Raw genomic sequence first — 13,991 nt, 5'->3', positions numbered from 1 at the left:
AACCATAATTCAAAAGGGCACATGTACCCCAATGTTCACTGCAGCACTATTTACAATAGCCAGGACATGGAAACAACCTAAATGTCCAACGACAGATGAATGGATAAAGAAGATGTGGTACGTGTATACAAGGGAATATTACTCAGCCATAAAAAGGAACAAAATTGGGTCATTTGTAGAGATGTGGATGGACCTAGAGTCTGTCATACAGAGTGAAGTAAGTCAGAAAGAGAAAAACAAATATCGTATATTAATGCATATATGTAGAATCTAGAAAAATGGTACAAATGGACCTATTTTCAGGGCAGGAATAGAGACACAAATGTAGAGAATGGACATGTGGACAGAGAGAGGGAAGAGGAGGGTAGGACAAATTGGGAGATTAGATTTGACATAAATACACTACCATGTGTAAAATAGATAGCTAGTGGGAACCTGCTGTATAGCACAGGGAGCTCAGCTCAGTGCTCTTTGATGACCTAGATGGGTGGGATGGGGTGGGTGGGAAGGAGGTCCAAGAGGGAGGGGATATAGGTATACATATAGCTGATTCACTTCACTGTACAGCACAACATTGTAAAGCAATTATACTCCAAAAAAACAAAAAGAAAAAAACCTGAAAGAAAATAACGTACCATCTGTCAAAAAGTATAGGTAACCTCCCTGGGATTCTTACAACCATGTGATATTATATTCATACTTGCTTATGTTCTCCCAAACAAGTAGGGAAACTTGAAAATATGGGGAATTAGCGGTCTTTCCCTGATTATACAGCTAAGCCTCTACAGACATCATACTTCATGGAAAACATCTGAACTGTTTCTTTACACTTTATGTTCCCTAAGTAAAAGGACTGAATGTCCAAAAAACAATCACATCATAGAACTTCATAAATAAAACTATATAACTGAACATTGCTATTACTTAGGATTTTAAGAGAGACTAATGAGACATATAATTAAAATTAGTAGCAAAATGAAAGAGAAGAGCATAAACTTTCATTTTGAAAAACAGAGAGTAGAAACTGAAGAACAGTATAGGAAGATAAAAAGAGAAAAGATCTGAATTCTTTTTTTCACTAACATAAGAAAGTAATATGAGAACCCAATATATTATTAGAAGAAATCCTAGTACAAAAAGGCATTTTATTAACTACCTTTTCCCCTCAAATCATCTAACCAACCAGCCAAGTGCACATTAAATAATAACCCAGTCAAAACATAACATTAGAAACCTCCAAAATGGTTCTTCCAAAAGGTGATATAACTTTTTTTTTTTTTTTTTTTTTTTCAGTACACGGGCCTCTCACTGTTGTGGCCTCTCCCGTTGCGGAGCACAGGCTCCGGACGCGCAGGCCCAGTGGCCATGGCTCACGGGCCCAGCCGCTCCGCAGCATGTGGGATCTTCCCGGACCAGGACACGAACCCATGTCCCCTGCATCGGCAGGCGGACTCTCAACTGCTGCGCCACCAGGGAAGCCCAAAGGATATAACTTTAAGAATTATTCCCACATTCTCCAAATAATACACTTCTAAACCACTCATTTAATATTTTTAGTACTTTTTAATCATCAAATGACAATACAATAGGAAGTAAATGTTTAAATTAAACTGATGACCCTTAAGATTAGAATCATGGCTAAAAGTATAAGTAAGTATGACAAAAATTGGTCCTTTACTTTTCTTGACAGTTTCAGTTTCATTTCTGTTCTTTTCTCTTCATTTATTCAGTCAGTCATTCCCTTTACACATTCAGCCATCATTCAAAGATCCCTTTTATATGCCAGGCATCATGCAAGCACTGTGTAACACAGACAAAACAGTCAAGTTCCATTCTCAAGGCAGTGGCTTCCAGGCCAGGAGTACACGGTACAGTGTTACACATTAGAATGTGCATCATGATTTTTGGTTAGAAAAATACGATTACTTAAAGGATTAATTTCAGGGGTTATTTGGGCCTTGCTTGTTTCTAGTGTGCTCTGATTATAAACTCCCCGTATATTTACAACAGTTTAAGAAAGCCTCTTGTTGAAAGGGCCAAATAACCTCAAACAGAAATACATTCGGGCAACAGAATTTACTCACCTTGAGTTTTAAAATATTTTTTACATTTTGTACCTAATGTAGTTTTACCTAGTTTTCTACAAAGTTCTCACTTTTTAAAAAAGCTATCTCACTTTAAGGATATTTGGCTTCAAATATGTGCAGCAAATAAAACAAGTCCTATGAAAAAATCAATGACACCTACAAACCCTTTGTTCCACTAGAATAGATTTTATCATAGTTAGGGAATATATAACCATTACAGTTATTAAACCTGTTATTTTTTCATAAAGAAATAATATATTGGCATCTGTCCTCTCTACCACACTTACTAAGAATGGAAATACAACCAAAACTTCTAAGCACAACTAAACTTGCTGAATTGATATTTGAAAGCTAATAACAAACTGGAAAACACTCCCTCATAATGATCACATCCATCCATTCATCTAAGCACTGAATTCTTGAATAAGAATTTAATTTACAGAAAAAGGAATTGAAATTTCTAGTTATAAAAGCTGGGAGGCTGGTCTTGGTAATTACAGTCTCAAAACTATGACTTTTTTTTCAAAAGAGAAATAAACATTTTAGAATAAACTGTGAGAAGGAAAACTGGCTGAGGAAGCTATCTGGACAGATATGAAAATAATGTAAACTAGCATAGCTACTATACCCCCTGTGTGAATGTTTTCCTCTTCCTGAACAGATCACAAGCATCCTAGACCCCTCTTGATTCTTGGCTGCCCCAGAACTCAGGTGAGTACCTGAGAACGTTCAATACGTGCTGCTGAACTTACCTGGGATAGGTACTGCTTGCCTGATCTACTAATCTACTTTAACTGATTATAGGAAATCAACAGGGAGAGGTCAGAAACTAAAATTATGAGTTTATAAATTTTATTTTTACCTTCAAAACCAGAATTCAGAAGGTGCTCCCCCAGGTCACAACCAAATACCCTTTCTTTCAAGATCCCACGCTGCTTCAACTTCTGTTTTGTTGGACGAGACTTCATGAATGTCCGTAAGAAAGTAATGAGCTTGCCGTGCTTTTTAGATACTAAAAAATAATAATAAAGAGAAAATACCTTAGTTGGGGTAAGAGGTCACGTTTTTACTTAGTGTGAAAAGAAATGCAGCTCTCAATAGCTGACTACAAAATAATCTATTACAAGTATACTTTATATTCTGTAGGAAATTTTCAGCAGAAGTTGAAGAAACAGTTGCTTTACAAATAATATCAGGGTTTTGCATGTTCTTCTCACCAGCCTGTGATCTTATTTGATGGGATTGTGAGCAAACTGAAGTATTATAATTTGTGACTTCTTTAAATCAAGCATGGTAAACTAGCCATCTTCCCAATGCTACCCAAGCGTGCTACAGGATAACTGGGACCTGAGTTTTATATTGCTTTGGAGATCTTCATGGTAAGTAAGACTTAAAATGGTGTAAATTTAAAAACTGCATTTCTAGTTAATTTCTAAAATATTTTACTTAGTGGTTAGAAATTTTCATGACATTTACAATCTGGAAAGTAAAACTGAAAAAATAAACAACTCCCTCGGGGCTTCCCTGGTGGCGCAGTGGTTGGGAGTCCGCCTGCCGATGCAGGGGGCGCGGGTTCGTGCCCCGGTCCGGGAAGATCCCACGTGCCGCAGAGCAGCTGGGCCCGTGAGCCATGGCCGCTGGGCCTGTGCATCTGGAGCCTGTGCTCCACAACGGGAGAGGCTCACGTACCGCCAAAAACAAACAAACAAACAAAAAAAAACCTCCCTCTTTCTCATTGCATTATGATATAGATCACACTTGTCAAACTAACGGCTATGTAAGTACAAGACACACACACACATAAAAAAGCATTAGATTTTCTATTAACATTCATCTGTAGTCTACCAAATATGTCACCTTAAATCCTTTGTAGATCCAGGCAAGAGGTAAGTAAATTACATATAGTAAGATATTTCCACTGACTTATATGTTAGAAAGATAACAGCGAAAGATCTGAAAGCAAACAAATCCTTAGAAAACTGACTTTTGCTGAGAAGTGCAGCCTGCAGGGAAAATTACTCTAGAAGTCAACATACAACAAATTACCATAAGATCAGAGATTAGCTGCAGGACAGAACACTAAGCCACATGGCCTCAATCCTCCTACTCAGTTTGTGTATGATCACAGGAGTCTTACTGAAGCCTGCTATAGTTTCTTGAGGGGACCCAAATCATAATCCCTTGAACTGATGAATCCTCCTGTAGAAATTCTGCGTACTGAGATTAACTTGTGGCCTAAATGGACCACCAGATGGGTTACTCTGACCAGATTAAACACTCTCTTTACATTTTGGGGGAAACTCTATTTACAGACTTAAGCATCTTTTCTATGAACTGTACAAAGGTGATCAACTGTAACTGGCCCATAACTGAGAGGTTTCGTGGGACATGAGCCTTTCAGTGCTAAAACCAGGAAAGTCCTGAACAAACTGGGACAAGGCAGTCATCCTAGACTGTACACAGATTAAAGAGGAAATTTATTTTTTCTATACCAATTAGTTAAAGTTTACTTAGAATCGTCAGTATAATTTTGATGCTATCTCTAACATGCTGTGACACTCTGGGTAAATTACAACCTCACTTGTATCTGAGATCCTTGCTACAAAGTTAAATGACATGGTCTCTCAACTGCTGAGACATTTATAGCACATTGGGGTAACTTCAGAAGTATGTCACACTTGTAATATTAGTATATTAAAAGTCACTGAACTTGTATGAGTTTTATTCTCCCCTAGTCGCTAGCAGACTGTGTGTTATGAATCTTTGTTGTTAAAGTGTGGCCATCAAACCATTTTTGTTCATTTTTGAACATTCTCTAACAAACTTTAAAATAATTTTGAGAAGATTAATGAATAAAAACAAATGAGTTTGCTTTATGGTAATTTAATATTATATTTATATATTTGGAAGAATTTTAATTTCTATAATATTCAATATTTCTACCTGGAAACAGGGTGTGTCATCAGTTTTCTAAAGCTATTATATCTCGCAGTAAAGTTTTCTAATTTTATGAAAAGACACATTCCACATATTTCTTGCTAGGGATACTGCTAAGTATTTTACCTTTTTTTTTTTTTTTTGCTGCTTTTGTAGAATAATAGTTTTCTTCAATTACAGTCTTAACTGGTAGTTACTGGTATACTGGAAAATTATTTCTTTATGTATGGCTCAAATCTGATCATTTTCTAAACTCCCAACAATTTTAGGAGAATTTTAGTTGATCCTTTCGGATTTCATGGATATGTAACTGTGTTAAAGCAAATATGGTAATTCCATCCTGTTTCTGATAAGAATAATTTCTGATTTCTTTTTCAGATTTTAATAATTAACCAGAACTTCCAAGGCACGTGCTAAAAAGTAGGCATTTGTACTTTGATGCTGAATTTGATGAAAATATCTGTTGGATTTGGCAACTGCATATGATGTACATGAGAAAGCATTCTTTTAGTCAGATTTACAGGAATGTTTCAAAGGGATGGGAACTGAATTTTAGCTACTATTCATTTAGCAACAAACATGTAAGTGCCTCCTGTACCTCAGGAACTGAGAGTACAGTGGGCAACAAGTGAGACAAGCTCTTGCTGTCAGAGCTTACTGAGGAGAGAAGGAATGAACAAATAATAATACCCATAGAGCCGGCATTTATTTTATGCTTAGTTACGTGCCAACAACTGCATAAGTGTTTATATTTATTAACCATTCATTTCTCATAGGATCCTATAAGGAAAATACTATTATGACCCCCTTTTTAGAGGAAGAAACTCAGGCACAGAGTGCTAAGTAACATGTCTAAGGTCATGGAACCAGGATTAAAAGTCAGATGGTCTAGCTCAAAACCCAAGTTCTTAGCCACTGTATGATATAGCCTGAATTAAGACAGCAAGGTAATTTCAGATTGCTTTTAACTGCTAGTAGGAAATAAACAGAGTGCAGTAATAGTGATGAGAAAAAGAAACTACTGGGTGGGCCAAAAAGTTCCTTTGGTTTTTAAGTAAAAATAAAAGACACATTTTTCACTTTCACTTTGTTGAAAAACTTTGTTGAAAAACATATTCACCGTTTTGTTCCACTACCTTCTGCCATTTTTCAGGCAACTTCATAATTCCGTCTTCCCAAAATCTTTTATCTTTTTGAGCAAAGAACTGTTCCAGGTACCTTTTATAGTCTTCCAGGGAACTGAAATTTTTCCCATTAAGAGAATTTTGTAAAGACCGAAATAAATGGAAATCCAAAGGAGCAATGTCTAGTGAATAGAGCAGATGAATCAGAACTTCCCAGCCAAGCTGTAACGGTTTTTGCATGGTCATCAAAGAGACATGTGGTCTTGCATTACCCTGATGGGAGATTATGCATTTTCTGTTGACTAATTCCGGACGCTCTTTGTCGAGTGCTACTTTCAGTTGGTCTAATCGGGAGCAGTACTAATTAGACCTGTTGGAATGAATAGTTTCGTTTTCTGGAAGGAGCTCATAATAGAGGACTCCCTTCCAATCCCACCATATACATAACATCACCTTCTTTGGATGAAGACTGGCCTTTGGTGTGGTTGGTGGTGGTTCATTTCACTTGCCCCACGATCTCTTCCGTTCCACATTATGGTACAGTATCCACTTTTCATGGCCCATCACAATTTGTTTTAAAAATGGAACATTTTCATTATGTTTAAGTAGAGAATCACATGCAGAAATACGGTCAAGGTTTTTATTCGCTTAACTTATGTGGAACCCAAAACATCAAAGCAATTAACATAACGAAGCTAATACAAATGATTTTCAGCACTTGATTTGAATATTTTGACTATGTCAGGTACTTCCCGAGTGGTATAACATTGATTGTTCTCAATTAATGTCTCGATTTGATTTAATGTCTCCATTTGATCGCTATCAACTTCAACTGGTCTACCCGACTGCGGAGCATTGTCCAGAGAGAAATCTCCAGCATAAAACTTCGCAAACCACTTTTGACACGTTCGATCAGTCACAGCACCTTCTCCATACACTGCACAAATCTTTTTTTGCGTTTCGGTTGCGTTTTTACCTTTCTTGAAATAATAAAGCATAATATGCCGAAAGTGTCACTTTTTTTCTTCCATCTTCAATATTAAAGTGGCTACACAAAACTTCACCAATTTTGATAAGTTTTTTTTTAAATGCACGCTGATATGACAGCTGTCACAATACAATCTAACAAAATTGTCTCGAATGAAGTTAAAGACAACTAAGCGCTACTAAAGCCATCTTATGGAAAAAACCGAACAAACCTTTTGGCCAACCCAATACCTTGATAAGGTGAGGGAAGGTCTGAGGAAGTCATATATGAACTGGAAGATGCGAGTGTAGTGAACAAGGAAGACTGTGTGAAATGAGGCTGAAGAGGTAGGTAAAGGCCAGCACTAGAGGCCATAATACAGAGCCTGGGTTTTATGCAATGAAAACACACTGAAGAGTTTAAACACTTTAGAAAGGTTACTTTAAAAATAACCCGATAAGTGTATTAGAAACCTAAATGTGCGTTAACAGCAAACTGATTGAATATTAATGGATACATCTGCGCAGAGGACTGCTGTTTGGCTTTTGTTTTTTTTTTAAAGAGGATCTCTACCTATTGATGTGAAGCAATCCCCAGAATATATTAAGTCAAAAAGGAAGGTAGAGAACAGTATATTTAGCATAAGAAAGGATATGGAATAACTACGTCACACACACATAAATTCATAATACATAATAAACACATGTATGTGTGTACATAAGAGCTTAGTTTTACAAAGAGAAACACTGGAAGGATAAACCAGAAATTAACAATAATGGGTAAAAAAAGTGGGTGGGGAAAGGGTGGGGATAAAAAATGAGACTTCTGAATATACCTTTTTATGTAGTTTGACTTCTGAATTATGTTAATGTTCTTTCTACACGTTCAAATATAAATTTAGAAAGTTAAAAAAGCAAATCCTAAGACTGGAAATAACCTAAGAAATGTATCTAATAATATATCAAATTGGTAACACTGTCAACAGAGAGGAAATATTTTAAATGCCTTGTCAACAATAAACTAACTGCACATGATTACCGGGATATATTCTAGGGACAAAACAACTACCAAGTACTATTTAACTTCTTTCAACTGTGTGAGAGAAAGGAGATACAATAATAAAATAAAGGAATTTAAGAAAACATATCCCTAATGTTAGCTATGAGTTGGAAATGTGAACATGAACTCAAAATTAAAATATATACACATTTTCCCTAAGCCCTAGCTACTGAAAAGGCTTAGAAACAATGACATTCCAGTTGTATGAACGCCTTTGGTCTCAGATCTGGATTTCTAAATATCATTCCCTAACAAAATAAACCAGGACTCCTTGGAGAAATGCCTGTTTCCAAGTTGATAGCAAGCAAGCACAAGGTGAGACTGCGATATTTTTTTGAGACAGAAAGCAGGGGAAGCACCCACACCCATCAGGAGCCATGTCAAAAGAACTGAGTTGAATGGACTCCCACTGGCCAGCTTTGGGACGTCATAAAGATCTGAATATCATGAAGAACGACTATGACTTCGTAAAATACTCCCCAGAAGAAAAGAAGGAAGGGAGTGACGATTTTCAGCATAAATGGAGTGAGAGCATTAGAAAAACCTGCCATGATAGTTTGCCATATTGAACTGGGCTCCCTGCAAGTAGAGAGCAATAGGTTTATTTCTTTCACACCAGTTGGCAGTATCGTATCTCGAATTACTGATTGAAATTAATTATATATTAACCAGGAAATACGTTCACAATTCAGCGATACCTGTAAGGAAATAGATTTGTATTCATGCTCCTCCGACCAAACTCTCATACACAATAAAATTACATTAGTCAGAGGGCAACCTGGGTAGAACTGGACTTTCCAGGACACCTGGTAGCTTTGACTGTCTTTGGTGTCCTAAGTTTGGCTCAAGAAGAAGGAAAGCTGGCTATCTTTTCCTGTAGGGTAAAGACCATTCATATTTATTTTTCCTAAATAATGACATAAGAATCAAGTAGGAGCTTGCAGTATGACACAAAATTAAGACCAGTGGAGAGTGTCATTAGCAACTCTGTGCCCCCATCTGGCACTTGTGGGTTCTGGGAAATTGTGCTGATACGCGCGTAACCTGGCTTCTACTCAGTGTGGCTATGCTGCTTCTGTCACCTTTCTAAAAACACTACTAAATAAATTGGGAACTTTAAACCTAAACTTGTAATGGGAATGAGGGGTGGGTGTGGTCTCTTCCTGCCAACCTATATCCCAATGTGAGATACCAAAATAATATATTCATATTATTCATAATGGTGACTAGACATACAATCTTAAATAATTTCTAAGTCTTCAAAGAAAGATTGAACTATGTTCTACACAGTTTTAGTGTTCCTGTTATTGTTATTACAATTGGCATTCCAATTTAGAGATAGTTATGGTGAAAAACTCTGGCATCCATAATTAAATAATCAATTACCTATTGAGATAGACAAATTTCATTGCACTGGAAATTTAAACTAATAAAAATACTCAATTTAGTTACAAACTTGAAGATCTAACAACACTTCCAAATATAAATGTCTCTTCATATTAATTTTTTCTTCACTTTATATTTTCTTCCCATTTCTTAGACAATAAAATGGCTTTTGGACACTACACTGCCCCCACCCATTTTCTTATAACAAACTAGTAAACTTCTTAGTAAAACTACCTTTCGAGGAACAGAGTACGGAATACTGTCAATGAAATCAGGAGACTTCTCCTGAGGAAGGGAGAGTGGGGGACTGGCTTTAGACAGGTAAGTGCCTATAAACCCACTTCAGCAAAGGAACCTTGGAATACAGTGGAAAGTGTGTTAGGGTTAAGGTCCACCAAATATGGTGGATCAGAGAAATGAAAATGATAACAGACATTTCCACAGATAAAAAATACAACACAAAACAGTACTTAGACAAAAGCAAATCATACCACTGTGTATTCAAATTCCCTACTCTAGGGTTCAAATGCAACATGTACCACAAAGCTACTTTCTTCCATATCATTTAGACAAGATTTCATGCTTGCAATTGCTTCAAACTTGACACAAACGCAACCAGGCCAGTTCTTCCAGTAGTTAAAAGCTTTAGCAGTATGACACACAACTTAGTATCTCCAAGGTAAATCTTTATGATACCAACAACCAGTTTATAGGGGCACAGTGAACCTTGACATCGAGAGGCAGGGCACCAGGAGTTTCTAACTACACAAGTATTTCTCCAGCAAATCCTAAGAATTCTCCTTTTCTCATAATACTTCAATTAAATCAGAGTTCTCTAAATTGGGTCTTAGAAATCTTCTAGACTGACGTGAGAGAAGTCTGGGCTTGAAGTAATTTCTCAGTAAATTAAATTAAAGGAAGATGATTTGTGTCAGATAAGAGCCTTGGCATTAGTTTTATTTCGTTATATGCATCAAGTTCTAAGATCTGTAATGAATTCATATGGCCAAGCAGACAGAGTGAGAGGGTAGAGGTGGGATGCATAATACCTGAGGAGATTATCTTGGTTAACCTAAAGTATAATAAAGTATGAGTGTGAGGTTTACATGTCCAATGGATTTTCACAATTGTACACAATGTCCTGCCTTTTGCTCAAATTTTTACAAACATAGATTAGATGACCATTTGATGGAAATTTAAGAGACTGGAATAGATACACAGGCAACTGGACTCTGGGATACTTAAGGGTCTTTATAACCTCTCAAATTCTGTCTCTGTTGCATACTTTGAAATATTTTATGTTAAATAAATATGAAAAGATTCAAATTTTAATACAAAATTCCATAAACTTGCTTTCATTTAACGCACAACAACATATATATTCATACCCATAGATATGGAGAAAGGACTTTTCTCTAAGCAATGTCAAATTGATTTTTCCCTTACTTTGTTATTATATCCACAGACCAGTTTTCTAAAAAAAATTCTGCTCTTCAAGATCAGCCAAGATGGTGTAGAAAGACTCTGAGCTTGCCTCCTCTCACGGGCTCCCCAGAATTACAACTATTTGCAGAGCGATCATCGATGAAAAAGATCAGAACCTACCAGAAAAGATCTTCTACAACTAAAGATATAAAAAAAGAACCACAACGAGACAGGTAGGAGGGGTGGAGTTGCAATACAGTCAAACCTTCAGGGTGGATGAACCACAGCAGAAGACTAGTAATAACTACGGAGCTTCTACCAAAGAAGTGAGGGGTCCAAGCCCAATGCTGGGCTCCCCAGCTCAGGAGTCCTGCACCAGGAAAACAAGCCCCCAGAGCATTTGGCTTTGAAGGTCACCAGAGCTTACTTTTGGGAGTCCCGGAGGGTTGGGGGAAATAGAGACTCCACTCTTAAAGGGCACACAGAATCTCACACACTGCGGGACCCAGGGCAGAAGCAGTGATTTGAAAGGAGCCTGGGTCAGACCAGCCTGTTGATCTTGGAGAGTCTCTCCAAGGCAGCGAGCAACTGCAGCTCCCCTGGGGACACAGACACAGGTGGTAGCCATTTTTGAGGAGTCCGGTCTACCATGTGGACACTGGTCCTGGCAAGCACCATTCTGGAATCCTCCCTCTAGCTTATCGGCCTCAGGACCCAGCCCAGCCCCCAACCCATCAGCCTATAGGCGCCAGTGCCGGGGCGCATCAGGCCAAGAACTAACTGGGTGTAGAAACAGCCTCACTCACCAACAGACAGGCTGCTTAAGACTCCCAAAGCCCACAGCCGCCCCTAGACACAGCCAGGCCCACCAGAGGACCCAGTACCCGGTCTCACACAACACTGCACAGACAATAAACCTGGGACCCCCAGGGACCTCCAGAAAGAGACCCTGGGACCCAGCTCCAACCACCAGAAGGCAGGCAGCAGGCCCAGCATCCTCTGGGCCTTGGCCCCATCCTCCAGCCGGCTAACACAAGCTCTGGGACATCCCAGCCTCCACAGCCAAGGGTGCCAGGAAGCAGCGCTACTCACCAGCCATCTGATACCAGCCCTAGGACCCCTGGGCTCTGCAGCCAGAACCCTGGACCCAGCCCTGCCCTACAGGAGGCCAGCACTTGTCCCAAGACCTGGCTTCACTCACCAGTGGGCAGGCAACAGCCCCGGGCTCTCCTGAACCCTGACTCTGCCCCCAGTGAGCCAGCACTAGCCCCAGGCCCCCACAGGGTTCCACAGTCAGCCACTTGTGACCCAAGCCCAGCACAAAGCTCTGGTGATGAGAGGGGAGTTCGCTGCTGGGACACCAAGGACACCTCCTACAAAAGGCCACTTCTCCAAGGCAGGGAAATGCAACCAACCTACCAGATACATATAAACAAAAACAACAAATATTTTCTCCCATTCTGTAGGTTGTCTTTTGATTTTGCTTATGGTTTCCTTTGCTGTGCAAAAGCTTTTCAGTTTAATCAGGTCCCATTTGTTTTTGTTTTTATTTCTGTTACTTTAGGTGATGGATCCAAAAAGATATTGCTGCGATTTATGTCATCATTTCCATGCATGTTTTTATACTTTAGCTGTACATGTATACAGCCATAAGCAATATATATTATTCTGCATGTTTTTAAAATTTTTAGAAATGGAATCATACTATACCAAACCTTCCTCAAAGTTATCTATTTTGAGAATATTATAATTGTGGCTCAGTATATCCCTTTTAATTGCATTATAGTATTCCCCTGTAAGTATATACTACAGCTGTACTCCCATTCTGTTGACTGTCATTCAGAGAGTTCTGAAGTTTTTGTTATTACAATCAGTACTGCATTGAGCAATCTGGTGTCTCCTGGCACAGTTGAGAGAATTTCTCTGGCACTCATGCTGAAGACTAGGACAACTGGGCTGCAGAGTATGTACTTTTCGATCATATTTCAACTCTGCTAGAATATTCTCTAAAATGATTTACCAACATAACATTCCCATAGGGTGTACTTCAGGAGTCCACTCTTCATTTCTTTGTCCTATTCAGTTCTGTCAGACTTTTTCATTTCTATCAATCTGATCAGTATGAAACTTTATTCCACTTTAAAGTGCACTTCTGTGCTTGCTAATGAGATTAGGCGTTGTTTCATGTTCATTGGTCATTCAGTCTTCCTCTTCAGTGAAATAACTGTTCACATCCTTGGCCCATTTTACTATTTGGTTGTCTTTTTCTTACTGATGGGCAAGAATCTTTATATAATTGGGAAACGAGTCCCCTGTCAGTTACTTATGTTACAAACATGTTCTTCCAGTCTTTGGCTTATCTTGTCTAAATTTCTAATCACGTCTTTGTGTACAGTTTCCATGCTTTAAGATATCTTTCCCTACCCAAGGTCATAAACATACTGTCTTATTTCTTTTAAACCTTTTATTTCCTACACCTTTTTCACTTTAAGGTTTTTAATTGACTTTGAACTTTTTTGTATGTTTAGGATGAGGCAGAGATGTAATCACACTACTTTTTTCTTTATGCACAACCAATTATTTCATCACCTTTTACTGGATAATTCTTTCTCCATTGATTTGTAAGGTTAATTCTTATATGAAAAATGTGTATAGTATGTGAGGGGTCTGTTTCTGTGTTCTCTCAATCCTACCAGTCTCTCTTCATCAATCCTCACTTTCTTAATTTCTAGCATTTTATAGGTCTTAATACCTGGAAAAATGAGTCCCTCCACTTATTCTTCAAAACTGCCTTTACATTTTTTGTTTTGTTTTGTTTTGCAGTACACGGGCCTCTCACTGTTGTGGCCTCTCCTGTTGCGGAGCACAGGCTCCGGACGCTCAGGCTCAGCGGCCGTGGCTCACAGGCCCAGCCGCTCCGCGGCATGTGGGATCTTCCCGGACTGGGGCATGAACCCGTGTCCCCTGCATCGGCAGGCGGACTCTCAACCACTGCGCCACCAGGGA

General features: G+C 38.5%; 1 protein-coding gene across 3 annotated transcripts in view; it reads right to left on the bottom strand.

Moving 5' to 3' along the window:
• The window catches only part of ARHGAP32 (Rho GTPase activating protein 32), a 264,452-nt gene that overhangs the window by 32,276 nt on the left and 218,185 nt on the right, over positions 1-13,991 (bottom strand). For all 3 annotated transcript variants that reach the window (XM_029207542.1, XM_029207543.1, XM_029207544.1), the window contains one exon: positions 2,950-3,099. In XM_029207542.1, the coding sequence (XP_029063375.1) occupies positions 2,950-3,099 (150 nt within the window). The remainder of the gene's footprint in view (positions 1-2,949; positions 3,100-13,991) is intronic.

Source organism: Monodon monoceros, unplaced genomic scaffold, assembly GCF_005190385.1.
Source record: "Monodon monoceros isolate NGI ecotype Baffin Bay Population unplaced genomic scaffold, NGI_Narwhal_1 Super_Scaffold_7, whole genome shotgun sequence".
In the NCBI taxonomy this organism is placed as follows: Eukaryota; Metazoa; Chordata; class Mammalia; order Artiodactyla; family Monodontidae; genus Monodon; species Monodon monoceros.
This window is presented reverse-complemented; position numbering and strand designations above follow the sequence as displayed.